At 41.6% G+C, this 23,290-nt stretch overlaps 1 protein-coding gene across 2 annotated transcripts in view; it reads left to right on the top strand.

Moving 5' to 3' along the window:
• The window catches only part of ZNF516 (zinc finger protein 516), a 99,407-nt gene that overhangs the window by 41,765 nt on the left and 34,352 nt on the right, over nt 1-23,290 (top strand). For both annotated transcript variants that reach the window (XM_066184531.1, XM_066184536.1), the window contains exon 2: nt 519-2,540. In XM_066184531.1, the coding sequence (XP_066040628.1) occupies nt 644-2,540 (1,897 nt within the window). In that variant the 5' untranslated portion in view covers nt 519-643. The remainder of the gene's footprint in view (nt 1-518; nt 2,541-23,290) is intronic.

Genomic DNA, 23,290 nt, shown 5'->3' with positions numbered 1-23,290 from the left:
TCTGTGCCTGCCACTTCGAGCACAGCCCAGATTTCTGAGACGCAAAGTAATGCAGTTGCCAGCAGGAATATGATACTTGCTGAAGTCTCTAGGAAAGCCTTTTATCTTTGGCAAGTAAGTATTTTACATGAAATTACACATGATGGTAAAGCCACAGATTTAAAGTGTAATAACCCCCACAAGAAATGTTTTCCTCATTTAAGGTGTATTTTTAGCCACTTCAGCCTGGTTTTAAAACAAAAAATAGTTTTAAGGTTTGCACTTCGTTCAAGACACTGATGTCAGTGAATGGAAATGAGTATTTGGTCTTTCGTGGATTTTACTTTTTTAGTAATTACGCTTGTCGTTGAAGTCTAGAATATCAACAAAGAGAAACTACTGCCTTTTGGTGCAGTAGATTGTCATATGGTGTGCTTCTGAGTGCAGGGTGAGTGATGGAAACCGTTGAATTCAAAACATGAATAGGTTTGAATATACTTAAGAATCTGTACATTTGTATGATTTTGTTCTTGTTTCAGGTGATCTATGCCATCTGCTTACAGAGCACACAGAAATAAACCGGTGCTGTGGACTCTGCGGAGCAGCTGAAAGGAGAAATGTTACCTTGAGAATAAGGCAGTAAAACACCTCTCTGCAGAACCGTATGATTGAGAACGCGGTCCAGCCCTCCTCTGCTGCCGGCCATGCTTTTGTCCTGCTGCCCCGCTTACCCACTGTTGCAGTAATACAGATGGATCGTAGCAGAGAGGCAGAAATGGAGTTACGGAGATCCTCCAGCCCTGGCAAGCTGAGCAAGAACGACATGGATGCTGACAAGACCATGTGCCACAGCTGTTGCATCTGCGGTAAAAGTTTTCCTTTTCAGAGCTCCCTGTCGCAGCACATGAGGAAGCACACAGGTGAGAAGCCCTACAAATGCCCTTACTGCGATCACAGAGCTTCCCAAAAGGGCAACCTGAAGATTCACATCCGCAGTCACAGGACAGGCACTTTAAGTCAGGGGCATGAGGCAGAGATGGGAGAGGCACAGCTGGGGGAGATGGGTGTTTCAGAGGGCCTTGGCGGGTGCACCAGCCCCACTAAAAGTACGTCTGCCTGCAACAAGATCTTGAACGGTACCGCTCAGGTCGATAGCAGCAAGATCTTGTTGAGAAGCAGCAAGAAGGAGGTCACAGAGATGGCACCAGCTGAGGAGGATGACAAGCTGACCTCTTACCAGTGCACCTTCTGCAAAAACAAATTTGAAAGGAAGAAGGACCTGGAGCAGCACCTGCACCAGGTCCACAAACCGTTCAAGTGTAGGTTGTGCAGTTACATGACGCTGAGGGAGGAGACGCTGTTAAACCACATAGAGAAAGACCATATAACAGCTCAGGTCCCCAATGGAGAGGCCTACACCGAGAACTGCAAGAGCGAGCTCAATGCGGGAGAGTTCCCGTGCGAAGTCTGTGGTCAGACCTTTAGTCAAACCTGGTTCCTGAAAGCTCACATGAAAAAGCACAGGGGGTCATTTGATCATGGGTGCCATATTTGTGGCAGGAGATTCAAAGAGCCCTGGTTTCTCAAAAACCACATGAAGTCGCACGGCCCCAGGTCTGGGAGCAAAAACAAACCAAAAAATGATTTGGAGCTGATTGCCACTATCAATGACGTGATACAAGAGGAGACGATTGTGACAGGCCTATCTCTGTATGAAGTTTGCACCAAGTGTGGAAATCTGTTTACAAATATGGAAAGCCTGAAAGTGCATAATGCTGTTCACTACCGTGTGCAGCCGGGCAGCACCAGGGATAAAGCTGAGGGCTTGACTGATGGGAGCCTCAACTCCTCGGTAACCAAGCAGTTTTTCTTGCAGTGTCTCAATCTACGGCCATCTGTAGGGCTGGATAGAGTTACGAGAGGACAGCCTGGGAAAAGAGTAGCTGAGCTGGATCCGGTCAGTAGCTACCAAGCTTGGCAGCTGGCCACCAAAGGAAAAGTAGTAGAGCCTTCAGAATATGTGAAGTATGTGGGATGGGATGAGGCCCTGGCAGATGCAGACGTGACTTATGACAAGGATAAAAGGGAGTATATCCTTGTCAACCAGGAGAAGCGCAAGCGAGACCAGGACTCACCCAGCAACCCCAAGAAGAAGAGCTGCACCAGTGGGCGCCTGGAGAAGACCGGCAGTGTCCCAGCGGGGGAGAGCTGCCTGCCTGCCCCAGGGGATCTGGACTATCGCCCTGCCTCGCGGCAGAGCCGCCGGGCCACCCAGAACAAGTCCACCGAGTGCTTTGAGTGTGGGAAGATCTTTCGCACGTACCACCAAATGGTGCTGCACTCCCGGGTGCACCGCAAGGAGCGGAGGAGCTGCAGCGAGGGTGGGACCACCGCCCAGCCCGACCGCTACGGCTCCAGCAGTGAGGAAGGGGACTCGGGGTCCGTCAGCGGGCCCAGCACCCCCGGCTCTGCATCCGCCCCGGAGGACTCGGCCACCTCTGGCTTGGGAGAGGAGGGGGCTGAGGAAAGCTCAGAGGAGGGAGCAGCCAACCCCTTGCTAGGTAAGATTGCTCCCAGCTTTGCCCTACTAATTGTTGCTGGTCCCTATGTCTCCTGGTCTGGGACACAGCGATGACCAGAAGGAGAAATATGTGAGAGGTTTTAAAGGTCCTATGCCTGCTGCTTGCCTCAGTGTGGCAACTCATTTCTGGTGCAGGTAATAAAAGTGAGATGACGTATTTGTAATGTGCTGGTGAACTTGTATTTTGATGAAGGACACCAGAGAAGTATTTTAGTTGCCTATAGCAACACTGTAGAGTAGGGTAGGGTCGTGCTTTCCCTGGATATCTTGGGGGCTGTTTTTCCACAATTCATGGGTGTCCTGTGCAGTGGTAGGCCTGCAGTGTACAGGTGTAGCCTGTGTAGCGTAGCCCCAAAGCACATACACTTGTTAAGCGCCAGCGTGAGAGGAGTCTCTCTCCTCTTCTCCGCTTCGCTTCCCAAATTGTGTTTATAACTCCAAAGGCTATAATTAATCTCTCTGGATTAAAGCGGTCCTTTGAGCCCAATGCTACTAAATGGAACAAATTATTCTCCAAATAGCAGCAAAGTAAATATTTAAAAGAACACCATTAAGCACTTTCGTATCTTTTTTTTTTTAATCCTTTATTTTTGTTGTTCACCATGCTTTGTTTGTAATACCCTTTTAGAAATGTGAGATTAACCATTCTTTCCTTACTAGCCCTTCTGCTGGTTTTTGTTTGTTTTCTGTTTGGTGAACAAAAACGGTTTCCTCTCATCTTCATTCCTTTTGTTGTGAAGAACATAGTTATCTATGGCATTAAACTCATTTTCAAGACCATCGTGGATGAAGTAATCGGCACCATTGTGGAAGAGAGTGGGTTTATTCAATTACCTTGCTCTTTCAGGATATTATATAATGTTGCCTTTTCTCCTGGCTTCGGACCCCACAGCAACAAAGCAACATTTTCCAGAATTGTCAATTGTTACATGTTTTCTATAAATTTTTGAAGCAATGTTGGATGTATTCAAACTAATCCAAGAACACCAATTTTTTAATGCTTTGTCACCTTTCCATGAAAGACCACTCCAAAAACTCCAGTGAAAGCTAGATTCGTGCAGAGTCTTGAATATTTGCAGTATGATTACTTGCACGTTTAAAAGACTCAGAATTTGGCTTTTCCATCTGCTGTTGGATTCTTGAAGACTTAAATTTCTTTATTGGTAGATGCCTACTTTGTGTGCAAGTCCGTCAGCTGCCACCTGAAACACTTCGGTACAGCTGACACAAGGTGTGACGATAAAATTGCAGCTTTGGAGTTAAATGGGGATGCCATGTTTCACCAGTGTAATGCACAGTGCTGCAATCAGAACTGCTGTGATGGAAAACCATCTCTCTGGAGATGGGCTGAAAACTCCACAATACTTCTTCTTATGATGTTCAGATTGGAAAACTGTTCTTACATGCTCTCCATATTTTATTTCTAACAAGAGGAGTTGTCTCATCTCTTTGCCTGTTTGGCTTCTTGCCTCAGCTCATGTCTTGAACCCTTGTTGGAGGAGTGAAAGGGGAGAGTCAGTCACACAGCACTTTGCTCTCATAGGAATTAAAGTTACTGGCTTAACTGATGCCAGCAACTGGAAACTCACTTCTTTGGGTACCAAATTGATCCTTTTTTGCTTTAACTGTAAAGAAGCGGCAAACTGATGGGCCTGAATAAAGGCATATTTTGGAAAAGGGTATCTTTGCAGTCATGGGCTGGGAAGGTGGCTGCTGCATTTTGTATTTGCTAACATCACAGCTGAAGAGCTAATCAAGTATTTAACTGGCTAATGAGAAATGTTTCAGTGCAAGAGAAATGTTGCCTATTAATAGAGGTTATTTAACTCAAATCACTGTCTCAATGAAGGGAACACTTTTTTACAAGTGACAGGGTTTTTTTCATTTGAAAGAAAGTTTAAGGTTTTTTTGCCTATTTGTTTTGTTATGTTTAAAATGAGTTTTCATAGGTTCAGGACTTAGTTTCCCAGTTGCCTCTTTTTGGTATGCAGGTTCATTGGTATTGCCCCGGTATTGTATTCTAAGGAACTGGGGTCCTTCTGTCCAGCAAACTGTAGGATTACTTTTCTGCAGATTCCGCTTTAACTCAAAGGTTTTTTTTTTCCTCTCCCCTATGAACAGTAATTTAAGGTGTATGGAATATAGGCCAGATTCTGCCCTCATGTATGTGCCTGCAAAAATGAGGTGTTCTGGTGTGGCCTTGAAGCACATTTTGTCCTAGAACTGCTGTAGTTTGCTATCCTTTGCTGAAGCTTTTTTTAGTCGTCCAGGTGAAGATATTCCATCAAGAATAGAGCTCCAGCCCCATGGACAGGCTTCCTCCCCAGTGGAGGCAGACAAACAGGGCTCTCAGTTCCTGTTCCTGAAACTATTTCTGCAGCATTATTTTTACTCAGGCTGTAATCAGGAAAATCTCGTGCTACTCATAAGGTTATACAGTATCTGTTGGTTTTGTTTTTTTTTTTTTTAACTTTCCTATCTTTACTCTTTCTTTCCCCCTTTGACGCATTACTATGTTACCCTGTGTCAGAAAAGGGCCTTGAGACTCCCAAGTATTGAATGTTGTGGCCTTGACTCGGTTGAAAGTATTTCTTTGTGCATTTAATTCTTAATAATCTGAGGAGTGCTGTTGACACAGAGTGTCTTGCGGCAGGGAAGCTGGCAGGGCAGCCCTGTGGTCACTTAGGGCCAGCAGGTGTCAGGGCTGAGGGTGGCTGCAGCAGGGAAGTATTGACAGGTCGAACTGGGAGAAGAGCAAGAATTGGGGTTGAGAGCCTCCAGGGCAGACACTCCTTTGTTCTTAACACGTCTGTAATTTGCCCCTGCTGCCTTTGTCGAGTAGCATCATGGTTTCTCAGGCACCGGGGTGTAGTGTTGCAAACCCAGTTTATCAGCTGTTGGGGTTAAACTGGCTGACTACAAAATGTACTTCATCTGATTGGGGGGAGGGTAAAACCGACTTTTCTAGAGTTGCACATAGTGTACTGTTTGAAAACTGTTGTGCAGAGATCATGCATAAAGTGTTTGTGCTTTGTGTGACAGCCATGTGGGAAGAGGTGGCTCAGAGCGCTTTTACTTTGTTGAGACCAGACTTGGAGTATTTTTGAGGTATTCCTGCCCCAGATGATTCTTCATTTTTATTTATCATTCAAGCTGCTTGCAAAACTGTACCTGAATGTTCACTGAATTGCATCCAAAGCTGTGTGAGCCATCTGTAGGTTGTTGCTCACCTCTTCCCCAAAGTGAGGGTTTTGGTTAGGTTTTTTTCATGATTTTCATTTTTCCCTGATGAGAACCCCAGAGATAGGACTGAGAGTATAGAGGGATTATGTATGTGTTGATAAAAGTAAAAGGAAAACACTACTTTTATAATCTTTCAGCTTCTCACCTAAAGTGTACTTTGAGATATATCAAAGTAATTTGGTGGTTAGTATTTTTAAGGCATGACCCCCTTCATTGCCGTGGTGGTTTTAGCAGCAAAGGTGTTTGAGTTTTTTACATTAGGCTCTATGTCAGTCCTGAAATGAAGAAGGAAGAATAATTTTTGAGGCTGTGACTGCTGTTGGCAGGTGGAAAGATGAGGAAAAGAAGTGAAAAGAATTTAAATGTCTCTTGTTTCTTGGCAAGCGTGTAGTAAAAGCACGAGCCTGAGATAGCCCAGCCAGTGAGGAAGTACCATGAAGGTGATACTTCTTCTTGCATGTAAGTGTCAGTCTGGGGTGGAAGTAAATGTTAAAATTAATCTAGGAGGGGAAACGAAGGGGAAGGGAAAGGAAAGGAGTGTTAAATAGGAATAAAGGAGAGGAATGCTGCTTCCAGTGAAAGCCGTCTTGTCTATTCTATTTCCTTTATCTGCTCTCAGCTCTCCCTTCTCTTTGCCGTTTTTTTCCCTTCTGTCAGACTCCTCTGATTTTTTGAAATGCTTCAAGGAGGGACTAATTTACTTATGTTGCACACATGTTGTTTCTACTACATTGGCCAGTGCAGGAAGGGGCTGAGTGCGAGTGAGGGCTGTTGTGCTGGGCCCTGTACCAATACTGTTTTCAGCCTGAGAAGCTCGTGACACCTGACTGAGGTGGACACAAGGCTGTGCAGAATATAAAAATCTCCAACGGTGAATACCAAACAGTGGTGTGTGGCTGTGCTTGGTTTGCCTCAGGAATCACTGATGGCGTGGTGGGACCTGCTTAGAACATGAACATCATCAGGGACTGGGATGAGATGGGAGTAAGGTGCAGGGTGGAGAGAAAGGAGAATGGGGGAAGGCAGAGAAAAGCAGGACCTCTGTGAAGGGAGCTGAGTCACATCATGAGGTTTCAAGGGCGATGGGGGCTAAGAGTGGCAGTGGCACTGGAGTTCAAAGCCTCCAAAGCAGTGCCAGCACGCTGGGTGGCCTGCACTAGAGCTGTAAAGGCTCATGATGTGCTGTGCTCAGGTGGGTAACTCCGAGAGAATTCCCATGTGAAAACCAGAAGGTGTTTTGGTTTTCCTTTTCCTTCTGGTTTTCTTTTGTGTTTGTTACATTTCAAGAACTCTTAGAAGAGCATGGCCAGAGACCCATTTAGTTTCTTTTTTAGTAAACTGAAGAAGAGACAGCTGCCTATGAATTGCTTACAGGTTATACAGTCTTGGGGATGTAACACATACCATTTATCCCAGGCCTGTGATATGAAAATACTATATATAAACTGGAATGCTTGAATAGAAACATAACATTAGCAAGTTCTGTGGAGGAAGAATAGGGGAGATTTATGAAGCATAAATTCGGACTTTATTTTGCTCAGATATGATTTATAACAAGTCCAAGATCTGGAACTTTATTGAAAAGTGCATCTTTTCAGAAGTCTTTTGATGTAAAATAATTAAAAAATAAAAGTTGTTTAGAGTTGCTTTAATATTTTAGTAAAGTAGCAAGGCTGTAATATTTGGGAGGAGAGCAGCAGTTAGAGTAGAACAGCTAAGCAAATGAAATTAGAAAAACAGAAATGTGTAGTAATTCCAGAGAACAGAGATAGTTCTAGTAGATGTTTTCTGTTGCTAGCGTGAGTGTATGGAACTGCTGACAGTATCCAGTACTAGGACTTCGTTGTTCTTACATGAAAGTGTTTCTCTGTGTGCAAGGGGAGGTCTCTCCACTATGTAAAAATCAAACATTTTTACTACTTATCTTGATTAATTACACTTCAGATGCTTCTCATGCCAGTCTCTCACTTACTGTAAATGCCATATTATAATGCTGCTAAAGGCAGTGCTCTTGGGCATTTTACACCAAATGATACCTTGTTCTATATGTGCAGTCTTAAGTATGTTTAAGTTATTTAGCATATTTAGTTAGCTGAAGAAGCAAGTAACACGTGAATGTTTCAGTGCTGGACGATTGGTAACTATTGCCCCAGGCTTCCAAGAAATAAAGCAGTTTCAAGAAGGAACAGTGTCTCAACTGCGAAGATAAGAGTGTTATGCTGTGATTACACATCCACCAGTTAATTTGGGCATTGCTGAGGGGTGGTTGTTGGAATATAAAACCCTTTCAGCTTTACAACTCAAACTAATTGTTTGAATTCTTAACTCCAGTGACATCAGTGAAACTCTGTGACTTGGAATTTCAAGCAAATTGATGATTCAGATAGGGGAAGTTGGGCAGAGGCAAGGACCCTGTTCTAGCAGTAAGACATCCATTAGATGTTGGTTGGGGCTTAGCAGAGTTCAGCTGTTCCTTAAAGCAAATTTGGACTAGATCTTTTACCTAGTTTGTTACCTAGTTTGAACACATCTAATAATACCATTTAGAAATTTCTCTTTCATATCTGCCTTGCTGTAATGCACGTAGTCCAACTCTGATGCATGTTTGCAAAGACATATGCAGTGTGGTACTTTCTCATGATCTGAGGTTTCTCTGCAAAACACTGCAGGTTGAAACGTCATTTTTGACCAGTACAGGCCTGTGTGTTTCTCCACAGCACCCCTTTGTTACCTTTTTCCTTCCCTTTGGACTCTTGTACTCTCCTCAGGAATGCAAGTGATATCTCCTATGTGAATATATATATTCCTGTGGTGTCGCCCTCAGCAATAGTTTTTGCTTCTATTTCTCTTTAACTGTAGGTTGATCGTAATGGGAAGAACTGCTGAGGAAACAGAACAAAATAAAAATTATGCTGATTGTCCCAAGAAAATGGATAGCAAGAAAAATTCTGGCAGCCAGGATCAATGCAGTGTGTACTGAGAGGAGAGGAAGAGAGGAAAGCCATGGGACGTCTAAAAAGTGGTTAAAACCTCCCTTGGCAGGTGCACCTCACACGCATGAAGTTGCTTGCCCCTTTTGTATTTTAGGTTGATGGTGGGAGCTATGTTTCAAGAAACCTGTGCAGAAAGTGTTTGATTGGAACAGGGCAGCAATGCTTTGGCATAAAGCAGTCTGTACCATTTAATGCTATCCATTAACCTGACATCATACTGACTAAGGAACATGCAACACGTGTCCTGTAGGAATCTTAGGTAAATTCCACTCTGTTCCTGATCACCACACTTTGCTCTGCATTACCCAGGCCTGTTTTACTCAGTCCTGTGTGTAGTGTGGGTGGCCAGCAAGAGTGTTAAACAGCAATTCAAGTTCCTCTTGATGTGGGGCATGGTGATGAGGAACAGATAACACACAGTCAGCTCAAGTCGGAACTAAGGATTGCTGGCTGAGCTTGGTATACTTGAGTAGATTAATGGCTTCTCATGACAGAGATTGCCTTTAGTGTTGCTCAGAGACAGTTTCTTACGCAGCGTTTTTAGGTTACTAGACCAACTGTAGCACTACTTATATTCCTTGTAAACATTTCAGTGAGGGTGTTAAGTGCAGAGGAACTTTGTGCATGTCAAAAATACTTCTGCTGTATTTAGCTTTAATTGTTTGTGTTCCTTTTTTGCAAGTTACCATATGCAATAACAAGTGACACAGTGAGATAGAAGTATTATTTAGGCAGTTTTTTTGTAGCTGTACTTCTGTGATATGAGTGACCAAAACACGGCTCAGCTTGGAAGAAAAATTGTCCAAGATGCTAAGAGAGAGATAAATTTACCCAGCCTTTATTTTATGTCTTAGGAAGCAAGGAAGTGAGTGTGGTTTCTTAAAGGTAGGTGATCGTAGGACAAGCTTTGCCCTAAAGCTTATAGAAAGCGCCCAAGATTATTTCTTTGTACTACTACTTTCACAATTTTTGGAAATGTTGTCCTAAGAGCTGCTTCAAAGGATTGCTTGTGTCTGTGCTTAGTCCTTTCTGAGCTGTCACTTGCCATTTCACATTCACTATACGCTAGCATAGAAAAAAAATATTTCCAAGGGTGTGGAAAGCTATTGGCTCTCTTGGTTCCAGTTTGTGCATTCAAAAATACCCCTTCACGTTTAAGTCAGTTGCACAGGGACTCCAGTGTTCATACTAGGCTTTTAGCTTTTCTTCAGTAAATATGATAAATGTCTGCATGTAGGGATGTGCACTTGGAATTCCAGCTGCATAGAACTTCAGTTTTAACAAACCCCTCCCTTCTTGACACCTGCCCTGGCCTTGCTGCCTTGTAAAAGTCAGTTTAGCATCTCTGGTAATTCTTTGTACTGGATGTTTCTATTACATCAAACTATAGCATGTGAAATACTGCTTTGTGACATTTATAGTCAAAAGATTGCATTGTGTAGTGCTTTTATTTTCAAGCAGTTTCTGATCAGTGAGCAGGGACTGCCTCCTCCCAGCTAGTAAAACACGATTCAGGTAATGAAAATTGTGATGGTAGTGTTTTAATCTGATTCCCAAATATATCAGTAGCTCCATGACTGTGCTTAGTGGGATTCTACTGATCTGTAAATGACTGCTAACGAGGGGCTTGTATAAATGTCTTTAATGTTAAATCTTTTTGCTGTTCTTAGAATTATGGTTCACAGTTTGCCCTCCATCAAGAGTCAACTTTTCTTTTTTAATGCATTAGGTTTGGCAGTAGGCACTCTCAGTGGATGGGGTAGGCTGAATTCTGGGGGAGCTGAAACGTGGGGGAGTCCCAGGGCTGCACAGGGTATAAAAGTAATGTACAGTTGGGCCTAGTGTTGGTAGATAATTTGTTTTCTGCAGGTGTGTTTTACAAATACAAGTTTTACTAGGTCTCACTTGACTTCACTTTATTACTTTTTAACCCAGTAGCCTCATTCAGGCACTGGATTACTTTACTGTGAAAAGGCCTGACTGTGGTGCCGGTAAAAGTCAAGAGCAACTTTGCTGCAGTTGAGGGAACTCTCTATGATGGGAGCATTGATAGCTTTTCTTATTCTCTGTTTTCTTTTGATTGCCTGTAAGATTTATTTTCAGCAAGCCTGTATTTTTTAGGGACATGAAAACCATTTAGTGAATTTTATTGAAACTGTGGAGGAAAACTTTGAGTTTTGCGTTATATAATTTTCAGTGCCTTAGGCCTTGGTAGAGACTTTTGGATCCTTGTACTTGGTGTGTGATTGCTATTGTCCAATATTTTGTAACTGACAGATAGACGTTATTTTCAATGCCCTGAATGGATTTGTAAATGTGTAGGAACTTACTTACATGGTGAATTTGTTCTTCTTGTTTACAGACAGCATGGGCTTGGTCTGGAAAATTGCAGAATACTTTGGCCCTGATACAGCAATAGTTACAACTGCTGGCTTTATTTTAAGCATACAAGCAGTCAGATTGGAATCATTGTTAACTGCTTTGTTAAACCTCTTGGCACCTAATGGCCTGAGATTAAAGAAGAATAGGGAAATCTTTCTTTTCTGTAATCAATGCCAGTGTAAATTGCATATCCTGAAATGTACCGTAGCATGCAAACTTTACAGTGGATAAGACTAGGGGAGGAGCGAGTCTCAGAATTGTCTTTTGTGGGTACTCTGTTGATGGATTCGGTTACGCTTTAGCAATGCTGAGGGCAAAAATCCAACCCTTCATCCTTTTAAAGTGCAGAATCTCTATTGAGAAAGTGTTCATGTGAAAGACAAAAGTACTTGCTCAATTGATGATTTTTGTGGCTTCTATATGGGCGCTTAGTTAACATGGATTTAGAGCATGAGATACTTGTCCTCGTACAGGACCCATGGGGGAAGATTTCCCCTCCTGCTTTCAGAACTTTGCTTTCCAGGTTGGTAATCTCAAACGTCAGTTATTACTTCATTATCTCTGTTACTTCAAATAACAGAAAAACAAATAGCCATTAAAATGATTGTTTTTGTCATATCACAGGTATAAAGCTAAAAAGTTTAGTCTGGGAGCCAGAACTTAGGATTTGCTCCAAGTTAGATTATTTTTTTTAAAGGTTGCGAAATCACAGATTTTATTTATTTATTAAAGACTAAATTTAGGGTTAGTTTGTAGTATAAGACACTCCCAAACCTTGTGTTTCTTTGAGATAGCAAATTCATCAGAGAGTTGAAGGCATAGGCTACACCTAACAGCACTTCAGAGGTGTGTGTTATCTTAGGATAGCATATGTCTTGTGATGTCTTACTGCTTAAAGAGCATTTCAGGCAAGCTGTTGTCAGCAAAACCTGAATATTGGGGCTGGGGGGGGGGGGGAGCATAACCACATGGGATATATATGGGTTCTTTGGGAAATGTGAACCTCAGGTCTAAAGAGCTTTTTTTCCCTCTCTCAACTCTCTCCTGTGAAACCTTTTCTGGGTGTTTTGACAGTAGAGGTCTTTCACCAGTGTCATGAGGGTGAAAGACTGAATGCAATGACTCAGGATGATAATGAAATATAAAATATTTCCTCTCTTCATATGCCTGCTGTACCCCAGGGTAGTGGAGCAGGTGCTGTGTTTTCTTGTTGCCTTTTGCATGTTTTAGTAGGTGTGTAGCAATATTTTACCAAGGGTGTGATCAGTTTTCTGTGATTTAGCCTTTATTCTGTAGGTAGTAAAGCCTTTTTTTACTAGATAATGAAGCAAACAGATCTGTCTCTTCCCTTAAAAGAGAATTCAGGAAGTACAGCTTACACTACACATGGAACATATTAATCCTAAACCCCTTATAATACTTTGCAGAAGTTTCTTGTCCTTGCACATGTCTGTATCCACATGCAAAGCAATTTCCCAGAAATGTCCTAACCTTAAGTACTGTTGAAGCCTGGAGAAACCTTAAAAATAGCCAAACTCAGAATGACAAGTAAAGTTGTAACAGGAAAAAATTAATCTTTACTTGGATTGTTCTGGGACAACAAAATGGGTGCACATAAGTGAGGATCACTTCCTTGCTACTGTAATGCTATATATATTTGACAAGGAAGCCTCAATGCTGTTATTTGTGTGGAAGTAGGGAGTGTTGTGCTTTTTAAAGTTAAATACACACAGACATGACACATTAGTTATAAATCAAACATAATTAAATAATTTTGCAAGTTATTAGGATTTTTTATCTTGGATGTTATCAGCATGCCGATGTCTAATACTAAGGCTCTTAATGGAAATGAAGTGCTATTAATTCATAATGAGGTTTTTATGTGCTGAGTAAGATTTTATGCTATACTGACCTTTCTTGGTCAATTATTTTAGAGCAAGATTGTGTTTAAAAAAAAATGTATCTTAGAATATATTCAGTAAGTTGAAATACTGACTTCATTCAACCAAGGCATCATGGAAAGTACTCTTTGTAAAGTATTTACTCAAATTCCAGTTTTGCAACTTTCTTTGAGGCTTTTATAAGCCAAAAGGAAAGAAACCTGATACCTAGGGAGGAAAGGAACGTTGGTAAGGCCCAAAACCATAACGTAATTAAAAAGTCCATCAAGCAGAAAGAACTTTGAGAAAGACAAAAATGCAGAAAGTGTGTGAGTTCATGTAACATGTATAGATAAATAGATCTAAATGGTAAAGGGATACTGTGTTACTACTAGAGGTGCATCCAAGTGATGTAAGCAACTTCTTCTGGAAGCTTATTGACAGTTCCAAGCAGATCTCTGCTGCTGACAGCTCTCCAGAGATCCCTGTTGTATTGGGGATTGGGAGCCATGGTAGAGCACAAGCCAGAAATGTAGTTTTCTGCAGTAACTGCCCTATCTGTGAATTTGCTTTCTGACATGCACATGTTTGTTTGCATGCATGGTATCAAGATTATCTCACAGCATATATACTGTAGGATAACCAGTCTATATTTCTTCTGTTGAGGGTCCCAACTGGGAGGGAGCCAGAGTGCCATTTCATGGTGTATCCCAGTGCTGCTGTGGGTGAACCGGGCACTCAGGCTGATGCTGCTGGAAGCTGGGTGGTGGATGGAACATGGCTGGGGGTATTTTCCTTTGATGCAACCATCATGTGTTTGTCAGCTGAAGGAAGTGATAGAAGAGTTTGTCTTGAAGGGTCTGGATTTCAGGCTCTTGTCAGCTGCAAGCCATAGGTGGTTTATGTAGGAGTGGGGAGCCTTAGGAACAACCTTGGAAAAAAGCTCAATCTATGGCACGAGGAAGTAAGCTGGAGGTAAAAGCATGTTGTGTTTGTATAAATTATGTCATAGTGTTGGCTTACTAATGGGAGAAGGTCCATGAAGATAGCCAAGGCCTGGAGCAGCATGTGCTAGGGAGGTTGGCATGCTGTGGGAACTCAGCCTTTGTGGGGCACAGCTGGCATTTGGGAACAGAGTATTGTTTAAAGGAAGGAAATGAGTGACCACGGAGAAAAAATGGAGCACCTAAGAAGAAGGTGTTGTAGCTCAGTGTCATCCTGCTCACGTTAGGGGGTGAAAGTGAGTTGGGGAAGGAGGTCACACAGTGCCTCTGCTACAACCCTGTATGACCAGTCTCAGCGTCTGAAGCTGTGCACAGCAGCAGAACAGGTGAAAGAAAAGCAGGTAAAAGTTTCTTTCAGGTCCTGAGAACAGTGGAAATGGAAAAGGGAGGGAGATGTGATAGGGAAACGTACTAATGAGGGCTTCCATTTTGATACGTTGCACGTCTTTGTACCTTTTCATCTGAGTTCTTGAGTGGCAGGACATAATCGTTTTATTTGGAGAAATGCTTAGAAAGAAAACATTTGTACCTCTATATCTCTTCCACTTTCCTGGTGTGTGAGGAAGGGGATTAAATATATTTTTATCAAAAGTGTTATTGAATGAAAGATTCAAAATGATAAAGTGCTGGGCTATGAAAACATGATTACTTAAAACTGGTGTGTCTGGACCTCTTAGCTTAAATGTAGCATGTCATTTCAAAGGCACTAAAGCCAGATGGATAACTTGCCCCAGATGTTTAGATTCAGTGGAGCAATCACACATGGTGTTTTGAACGAAGTTGCCTATGCCCTAATAATGGTGTTTTGTGAATAATACTGTAATTTCAGACACCTTTCTTTGTCTGTATTTTTCACACAAATAAATTGGCACCCATGGCAAGCACAGTGTTTGTCAAACTAGCTTCAGAATCTTAATGTGTTGCTTTCTTGTTACAGCGACTTGCTCTGTTTCTTTAATGAAATTAACAGCTTGTTGAGAGCTAAGGTTGCATGTAGGATTCATAATCAGTTTTGTTTATACAGAGTATTTTATTTTCCTTTCTTTCATTTTGGGGGGCATTTATATATTAACAGAACTTCCATCAACTCCTGCTGTTTATTCTTTACCCTTAAGCTACAGCCCTTTGTTGTAGCATCACAGTGTTGACCCTGGAACCAATTACTGTGTGTGACATCCAGAGGATGGTGAGGCTTCTTCTGCAGCTATTGTTTTCCAGTAGTCCTGGTGGGCACAATTCTCGTAGTGCAGTAGGATAACTCTGTTTAAGAACTTTGTGACACTACCTGGCCATAACCAATAGTAAAAGCAATAAAAAAATAGGCTCCTTTGCTGATCTCTTGTTTTACAGTCCCAAGAGCACAGCTGGGAAAGCTGCCGCGTCCTTCCTGCGTTTGGAGAGTCGGGATGTTCTCCATTAGTTTTGATGTCTGTTGCTTCTCTGGAAGTGAGCGCATGTGTAAATGTGATACAGATGTTGTATGAAAGCTTAATTGTGCCTCTCTTTACTTTAAGCTTTGGCGCTATTTTGACGCCCACCCTCCCACCCCAAAAGGCTTTTCCTGAGAAGAGAAGAGAAACCGTTTTCCCATTCATCTCTTAGTCAGGAGTTAATTATATTCTGTGCTGTGACTACACCTCAGCAAAAGCCAAATGGAAAAACAAGACTCCTGACAAAAAGGGGGAAGTTTTTAGGCGAGTTTAGATTTTCTGTTCTTTCTTAGGACTTAGAAGTCCTTACTGATTGCAACCAAAGGAAGAAATCCCTCCCTGATTCATCCACGTGCTTTGTTTCTGAGAGAGCTTAAATCCTCATGGTTGGTTGCAGGTTGTTGATAGCCAGCTTGGTTAAGTTGTCACAGGTGCATCTGTAAGCAGCCAGCAGGAACTGAAGAAACAGGGGTAATCCCACTTAGGAAATCCCCTAGTAGCTTGGTGCTCCTTTGAGGCAGAACACCAGAAATACAGTTAGTGGCAGTTAGGGGGAAAAAAAAGGAAGAAAAGAAATCCTCGCTCATGAATCAAAATTAAAGTGATATACACTTCTCTAATTTCTGGGTTTACCATGTTATCACTGCTCTTATGGTGTTCTTCTCTCTCGACTCCTGAAACCAAGGAAATTGCTTTGATCATTGTCTTTAACTAATACTGTACTCTGGTTCTGGGATGCCAGATATGCAGTCAGACTGGATGAACCCGTTTAATTTTATTCTACTGTATTTATTTTTGCTGTATTTATTTCTGTGTATGCCTTTGTGCCTGTTTTCATGCTTTCACAATCACCAGTGTGATGTCTTCCCTCTTTATTTGCACCCCCCAGTACAGAAAAATGAAACAAGCCATTCTTTCAAGATGTCTGAGACACAACTTTAAATTTTCAGATAAGCAATAATGAGAATAGCCTCATAATTTTGGTGAATAACTGTAGCATAGTTTTTTTTTTTTTTTTTTTTTTTTTTAGTTACCTGAATCATGAGGTAATGAGATTGTCACATTCTGGTTCTAAACTAACATGGCTTGTAACCTATATTTGTGGCAGAAAATTAATTGAGCAGATCTGAGACAGTTTTGGTGTTTGTTGTTTTTAGGGTTTGTTTCCCAGAAAGGGGCTGTCTCTTTCTAGAAAAATGGTCAGCTTTTCTAGGGAGGAAGAAGTATGTGAAATGCATTATTTCATATGTTATTTAAAAAAAAACCAAAACAACCCAGCAACCTCATTTTGTCCATCAACTTCTGTTGGTCAAAAATACTGGGTTTTTCCCCCCTTTTTTTTTGTAACTTTTAAGGACACGGCTTCCATTTTCACAGTATTATATATATGGGGTTTTTTCTATTAGGAAGAGGCAGAGTCACAATGTCGCAGAATCATTTTCAAGTGGAAAGCTTGGCAAAATCCCCAAGGGAAAAGTAAAAGAAAATTTTAAACAGGGATCAAAACAGAATTAAGGAGTAGATAATGGTATATCTGAGAACTGTGAAAGTGTTAATGACTGAAATCTTCCAGAAGGATTTCCCACTGTGTGTTAGCATTTTCATGCATACAGCTGTGTCTAATTACTTAAAACTGATGTACAGTGCAATTAATGCTGCATCTGAAGAGCCAGGTAACAGGGCAGCTGACCACCTTTGTGAGCAAATAACCCAGTAACTGTGCAATCTGGGCATACAAATGCATGGGGAGCATATTCATATGTTCACAGACCTTTGCAGGCCCAGCTTCTGAGCCAGTGCCATTCCCTGCTTTCAGACTGGACACAGATGCATGGAAGTCAAGTGAAAAGAGAGCAGAGACAAAACCAGTCAGTCAAGAGCTTAGTGTCTAAAGTTTAGGGAGAATGTTTCTAGATTCTGTTTCAAGCCATAAATAAAAATAATCCAGCAAATAGTTACTGCAAAAATAGAAGCAATCTGACTTTTTAAAATTTCTGAACAGCTGATATCATGACCTTGTATTCTTTGTTATTTATGGAAATCTGTTACTTGCCAGACTGTGAAAATGGCTGCCTGCTTGTATATATATTACTTTTGAATTGCTTATAAGCCAGCAGCCACATTTTCACTAGAAATTTAATAAAAATATGGAAGATGGAAAAGACAACATATATTTGTTAATACCTAGATATGAAACTGTTTCAATACTTTAAACATTCAAATCATTTGTGTGAAACAAAAAGGCTGGAAAAGCTTCCCCAAATAAATGACTGTCATCAAAGCTCCTTTCCATATAAGGCTCATATTTCAGCTCCAGGCCTAGCTAAAAAGAACAGAAATACATGATCATCACATAATTAATAAATTACTCCATTCTGATGGTGTAGTAATTTTACTAGGCTTTCTTTTATAGTGCAATTAGTTATTTTCCTACATTATTAAGTTTGAGCTTAATACCTTGTATTTTGCTCAGCTGTTGTAAGGCAAAGCTAATCTTAATAACTGATTTACTAAATTCTGCTCTTTGTATTTTCCTGTCCATGTCAAGTGTTGCATGGGCATTTTAACTAGCTGAGGAATTATGTGTAAGCAACAGAGTGAAGTGAGTGATAAATTACTTGTTTGCTATCAAATCTGTTTCCCTCTGTCTTGTTTTCACCTCACCCTGCCACCATACCAACCGCTCAGCCAATTCAGCTGTAAATTTCTTAATGGAAACTATTGAGTCTCTTTATTTGCCCTGTCTCCAAACCAGTGTTTCAAACCAAATTCCAGACTTGCCTGGAAGTCTATATTCATAAGCCTTGGGAGTGGAATAGCTGGGAGTCTGACCCATGAAAAGCAGCCACTGACTGTACATGTGTGCAAGGTGTCTACAGCCTGACCACTACACACAAGCTGTTGGCGCGAGAAAAATATTTTAAAGTGAAGATGGGAGTGGGATTGGGTTTTGCTGTTTACAGGAAGCAAGAAAGAAGAGGCTCTACTGGTGTGTTCAGGCAGGATGTTAATTAGTTTCTGGTCAAAATGTGGTTCCGCTGAGTTGGTGGAAAAGATGAGTGGCAGGTTGTAAGAAGTCAAGGATAAAACCAGTATTACTGATCTTGGAGTCTGCAAGTCTCCAAGAGTCTGCAGCATCCAAAACTCAGTCAAAATAAACAAAATTTATCTCTGGGTAAGAAAAGGTGGAGGTTTGCCTTCTTCAGGCTGGTTTCCTAACAGGCTGAGTTGCGGAGAGGATGGCTTTTGGCAAGGAGAGTTTGAGTTTGTCAAAAATACTGTTGCATTTTTTTGCTTCTGTCAGACAGGAGCCTAAGAACTGTGTTGTCTACAGAATATGTACTACTACTTTGCCAAAGCCCAAACAGGTTTTTTGACAATCCTTATGCTTCCAGTATACCCTGACCTGCCTTATATGCAAAGAGAGTGCCTTAAGGCTGGTGTCTAGACAGAGCCTTGTATTTTGGCAAAGGGAATTAAAAGTAGGCTCTGATATCCTTAAATTTGCAGGGGAAACTGTATTTGGCTACCTGCCTCTCATATTTATTGGGAAAAAAAAAAGTTACATTTTTTGTTGATTCCTGGGATGTGCAAAGATAGGGAAGGCATTTCAGGTGCTGCTTGTCAGAATGTAACTATAGCATGGCTGTTTCAAATGCCACTGCTGTTGAAGAGATTAAAAAGTGGGGCTGCTGTTTGTAGACAGTCCTATTCCATATCTCAGGCGTCATTGTTATAAAGGATTATTTTGCCCTTACAAACCATACAAAGGCAGCTCAGTGAGCTTGACCTTAAATCTAAAATGAAATTATGATCTGTTCTGCACCCTGCAGTATGGACTGAGAGAGTCAAGATGGTAATTTTTCAGTTCAGTCATGGTAAATTATAAGTAAATAAACAAGGCACTTGCTAGTAGGACTGTTTGTAGTTAGCAGATGCTTATTTGGTGTATTAACCCTGCTCCAAATTTCAAAGGTGTGCTGCCGTTTGCTGCCATTAGAATTAATGCCATCATGGAGTGAGTTACTTGGGTAATGTCTGTGTCAGGGTTAATATAGTGTAGGTCACGTTGCAAGTCTTAGTTCCTCAAACAACCAGGGTATTCATAAATATAGCTATTCCTGGTTTATTATTTACTCATTTTAAAAGTAGCATCAAAAGTTTGGTCTATCACACAAAGGTTTTTTATTCTTTGATTTTAGTTCAAAGTCACTTTATCGGGATGAGACATACTAGATGCTCAATGCAAAATATCTAAGGGAGTGTGAGGCAAATGCACTTCCCAGCCTTCAACTCAAACACTTTTAAAGCTTCTCAAGCTTTTAAGAGATTTAAGACTGAAACCTCAAGTTCAGATTTGCCTTATGGATTTTATTCTTGACAATACATAGTACAGAATAGGTATACATGAAATGCTGTTTTGCTGATTCACAAATACTAGTGTCTTAGGTCTCAGAAAAATTCAGCTTTTGTTTTCAGAACATCCGCATTCCCTTATAACTGCTTGCATCATTGAAAATAGTTCCCGGTAAGTGCCTCTCTATCCTTCATCTGCAGTACTCTACTGTTGGTGAACAGCAGATTTAGAGTTTTGACTAATAGGCTGGGACTCAGATGGATGACCTCTATCAATTATTCATGATAGATCTGAGTAGCCAGTGTGTAACACTGACAACATTCATACCTTTCTACTGTAATATGAACTGTAAACGATACAGTGATTGATAGAATACAGATGACCCTTGGTCATTTTTATTAATTCCTGTTCCTGAGGTCTCCAACCTGCTTTTCATTGCTTAAGCTATGGAGCTACTGTGTTTTTAAAAACTCCAGCTGTTGAGAGCTAGGAGAGGCTCTGAATTTACTGGTTTTTATCTATTTATGTTCTTCAGACCAGTTCTCTTCCTTTTGAGATTACTAGTTGTGTCATGGAGGATTTCAGTAGGATCACAGCAGGCTTCTTGTACATATTTAGAATAGTAGTAGGTGAATGAAATAAAACGTGGTTGGGGGATTCTGTGCTGTGCCTGATGGTGAGTGGAAGTGAGTAGATCTGTGGGAAGGGGAGTTCTCAACAAAAGCAGAGAAAGAAGTGTTGCTTGCCTTTTGCTCATGGACTGCTTCTGTTTGCCCTGTAAGTTAATGCAAAAAGAAGGTTGAAACAGTATAAGGGTTGAGGTGTTTTGCTTCTTAACTGCTGCATAGGGGAGTCCCGTTGAATAGTCCTGCATTACACATACTGTGTTGTGAAGAGCCTCGGATGCAAATATAGTGTTGAGAATAAGCTGAAGTTTTAAGAGCATTTAAATCAGTTTACTCAGGGTCTTACTGGAGAAGTAAGTGAAATGAAGACTCATTCTGAAGTCCAGAATGAGAAAAAAGCTCTTGAATTTTTAATTTCTTTTGCTTATGAAGTACATTGCATATAAGCACAGTAATCTGTGTTTTTATAAATTTGTTTGAGAAGAGCTGTAGGTAAAGATCTGTAAAAACTTAGTTCTGCATTTAAATGTACTGCTTGCCAGAGGTTCATAGAAAGGGCCTGTTTAGAGGGTAAGAAAACAAATGAGTCAGACTTGGGAGAAATCAACACTGGCTCAGGTGCTGGAAGACAGAAGGTGATGGAGGGGATTCCTAGTTTGTAACAATACCAAAAAAGTAACCCAGAACTGGAAGATAAACAAGAAATACCTGTTTCACAGGAGACCGAGATGCACTCTGCAGGTTCTGCCAGCAGAGTTGTCAGTGTTAGGTGTGTTAGGCTTAGAGAGCAGCATTACCCTCTGAGCCCTGTAGGTCTGGTGAAAGGGGACCCCAGGTGCAGATGCAACAATGCCAGTCAACTGACGCTTCCAGCTGGCTTTTGTGTAGAGGAAGGGCTTGGAAGAAGGGCTGCAACACAAACAAAAGCCTTGCCATGGTATCTCTATCCATGCTGACAGTCCTGTGTGTGTCTGGTTTTGGCTGCTGGCATGGATGTGGTCTTGGTACTCTTGGCATGAGCATCCATGCATTGACACCCCCTAAAATCTATGAGCCAGGACTTCTTAGTGAGGGATGACAGGGATGGTGGTGACTTGCTCTTTAGTGGCAGCTACACCACGATTCCCTTGCAAGTGAGGGTGCTGTTGTACTTGAGGTTTGAGCAAGCAGGGAACAAGAAGTGTTCAGAAACCTTGCCACCTGTGCTCCCGAGTTTGCTTCAGTCACAGGCAGTAAACCAGGGAATCTCTTCCCTTCAGCTTGATTCCAGGGCAAAGAACTGTGGCGGGCTGTTGCTTTATGCATTGCAGGCATTCAGGAGACTGTACCTGGTGTGTTAGGTTACCAAGCAGACCTGCTGGCACATCTGAATCCTGATCTGTCTGTCTGGCCTCCCCCAGCAGCCCTAGAGTGTCAGGCACCTTTTCCCGGGGAACACCAATCCCCGTGCTCTGCTTCCTTGTATTTGCTGTGGGTCTTCAGTGTAGCTGAAAGCAGGACTGTTCTCCACTCATCAGTCCACCTTAACAGAGCATTACTAGCCAACATATTTTGTTGATCAGTGTGATTCCAACTCTGCAGCAATATGTAGACAAACCAGATGGAGGCTTGTACCTCTTGTGATTGTAAAATTAACCAGAATCATTGATAGTTACGAGAGTGATGACGGAGACCCAGGCGCTGTCAGAACAATGTGCTTTGAGGCATGCTTAAATCTGTTAGGACAATATTTCATGTTGCTGCGTGCTCAGTGCACAATTCTGTGGCACAGTGAGGCGCGTACGCCTCACTCAGCTCTGAGGGTGGGTAAAGGATGAAGATCATTCACTAATGAATTTGACTCAGGAAAGAAAGGTGCAGGTTTCACTCCATTCAGAGGCATAGCCAAGAAATTTTAGTTGAAGGTCTGTGTGGCTGGATTTTTGGGTTTTGTTTATTTTTTTAATTGGCCTGACTAGGATTTTCTGTCTGAATGAAACGAAGTTTTTTAATTGGAACCTAGTGGGAGAACTTCCGGGGAATCAGTGAGAAATTTGTAAAAAACAGCTGGAAATAACAGTGGAGAAGGCAGTGCCATCTCTATTCTCTTCCTACCTACAGCCCACAGGCGTACTGTAGTTCGCTGTTCATTTACATCAGTGACTAAAGGACCTATTTAAATGAATGAAGTTAATGAATTAATAAATGCAGAACGGGGGAGAAACCTGCATTACAAAAGGTACTTTGTTCTCAGATGCTGAGAGTAAGAGTTGGGTTTGATATTTCACAACACAGCACTGACTGCTGTTTGCTGTATTTCCCAATATACCCCTGGTAACATGAGATTGTACCACAGGTTCTTCCTGTTAAATGGTTATTCTGATGTGTTGCGCTACCGGCAGCTTTTTGCTCACATATGAATTATTAGGTGTTTGAATTAGCAAAATGTGGATTAGCAGAGTTTTTGCTTCGCTAGCAGACACTTTAGCCATTTGGTCGTCAGATACAGTCATTCCGTGTTTGAGCTTCTCAAAATAATGCCTGCTAGTGCCCCTGTAATTAAACATCTGTCAGGGTTTTAGAAATGCCCTATGGGTTTTCTTTTTTTGGGGGAGGGGGAGACAAACCCCTGCTTTAAGGGGGAGGAATGCTCTGTGTAACAGCAAAATATATTTTATTTTAGAACCAGGGCGAACTTAGGAGATCAGCTGCTTTCTTCTCCATTTTGGCTGATGTAAATAAGCAGTAAATTTATTGAGACATCCGGCACAAAACTGGTGTGAGAACAGAACTTTGGGCCTCGTGTGGCAGCTTGAGCAGATGGGTGCTTCTTACT

The sequence above is a fragment of the Chamaea fasciata genome, unplaced genomic scaffold (genome assembly GCF_029207755.1).
Source record: "Chamaea fasciata isolate MVZ Bird 193981 ecotype frontalis unplaced genomic scaffold, bChaFas1.0.hap1 SCAF_1, whole genome shotgun sequence".
NCBI lineage: Eukaryota > Metazoa > Chordata > Aves > Passeriformes > Sylviidae > Chamaea > Chamaea fasciata.
This window is presented reverse-complemented; position numbering and strand designations above follow the sequence as displayed.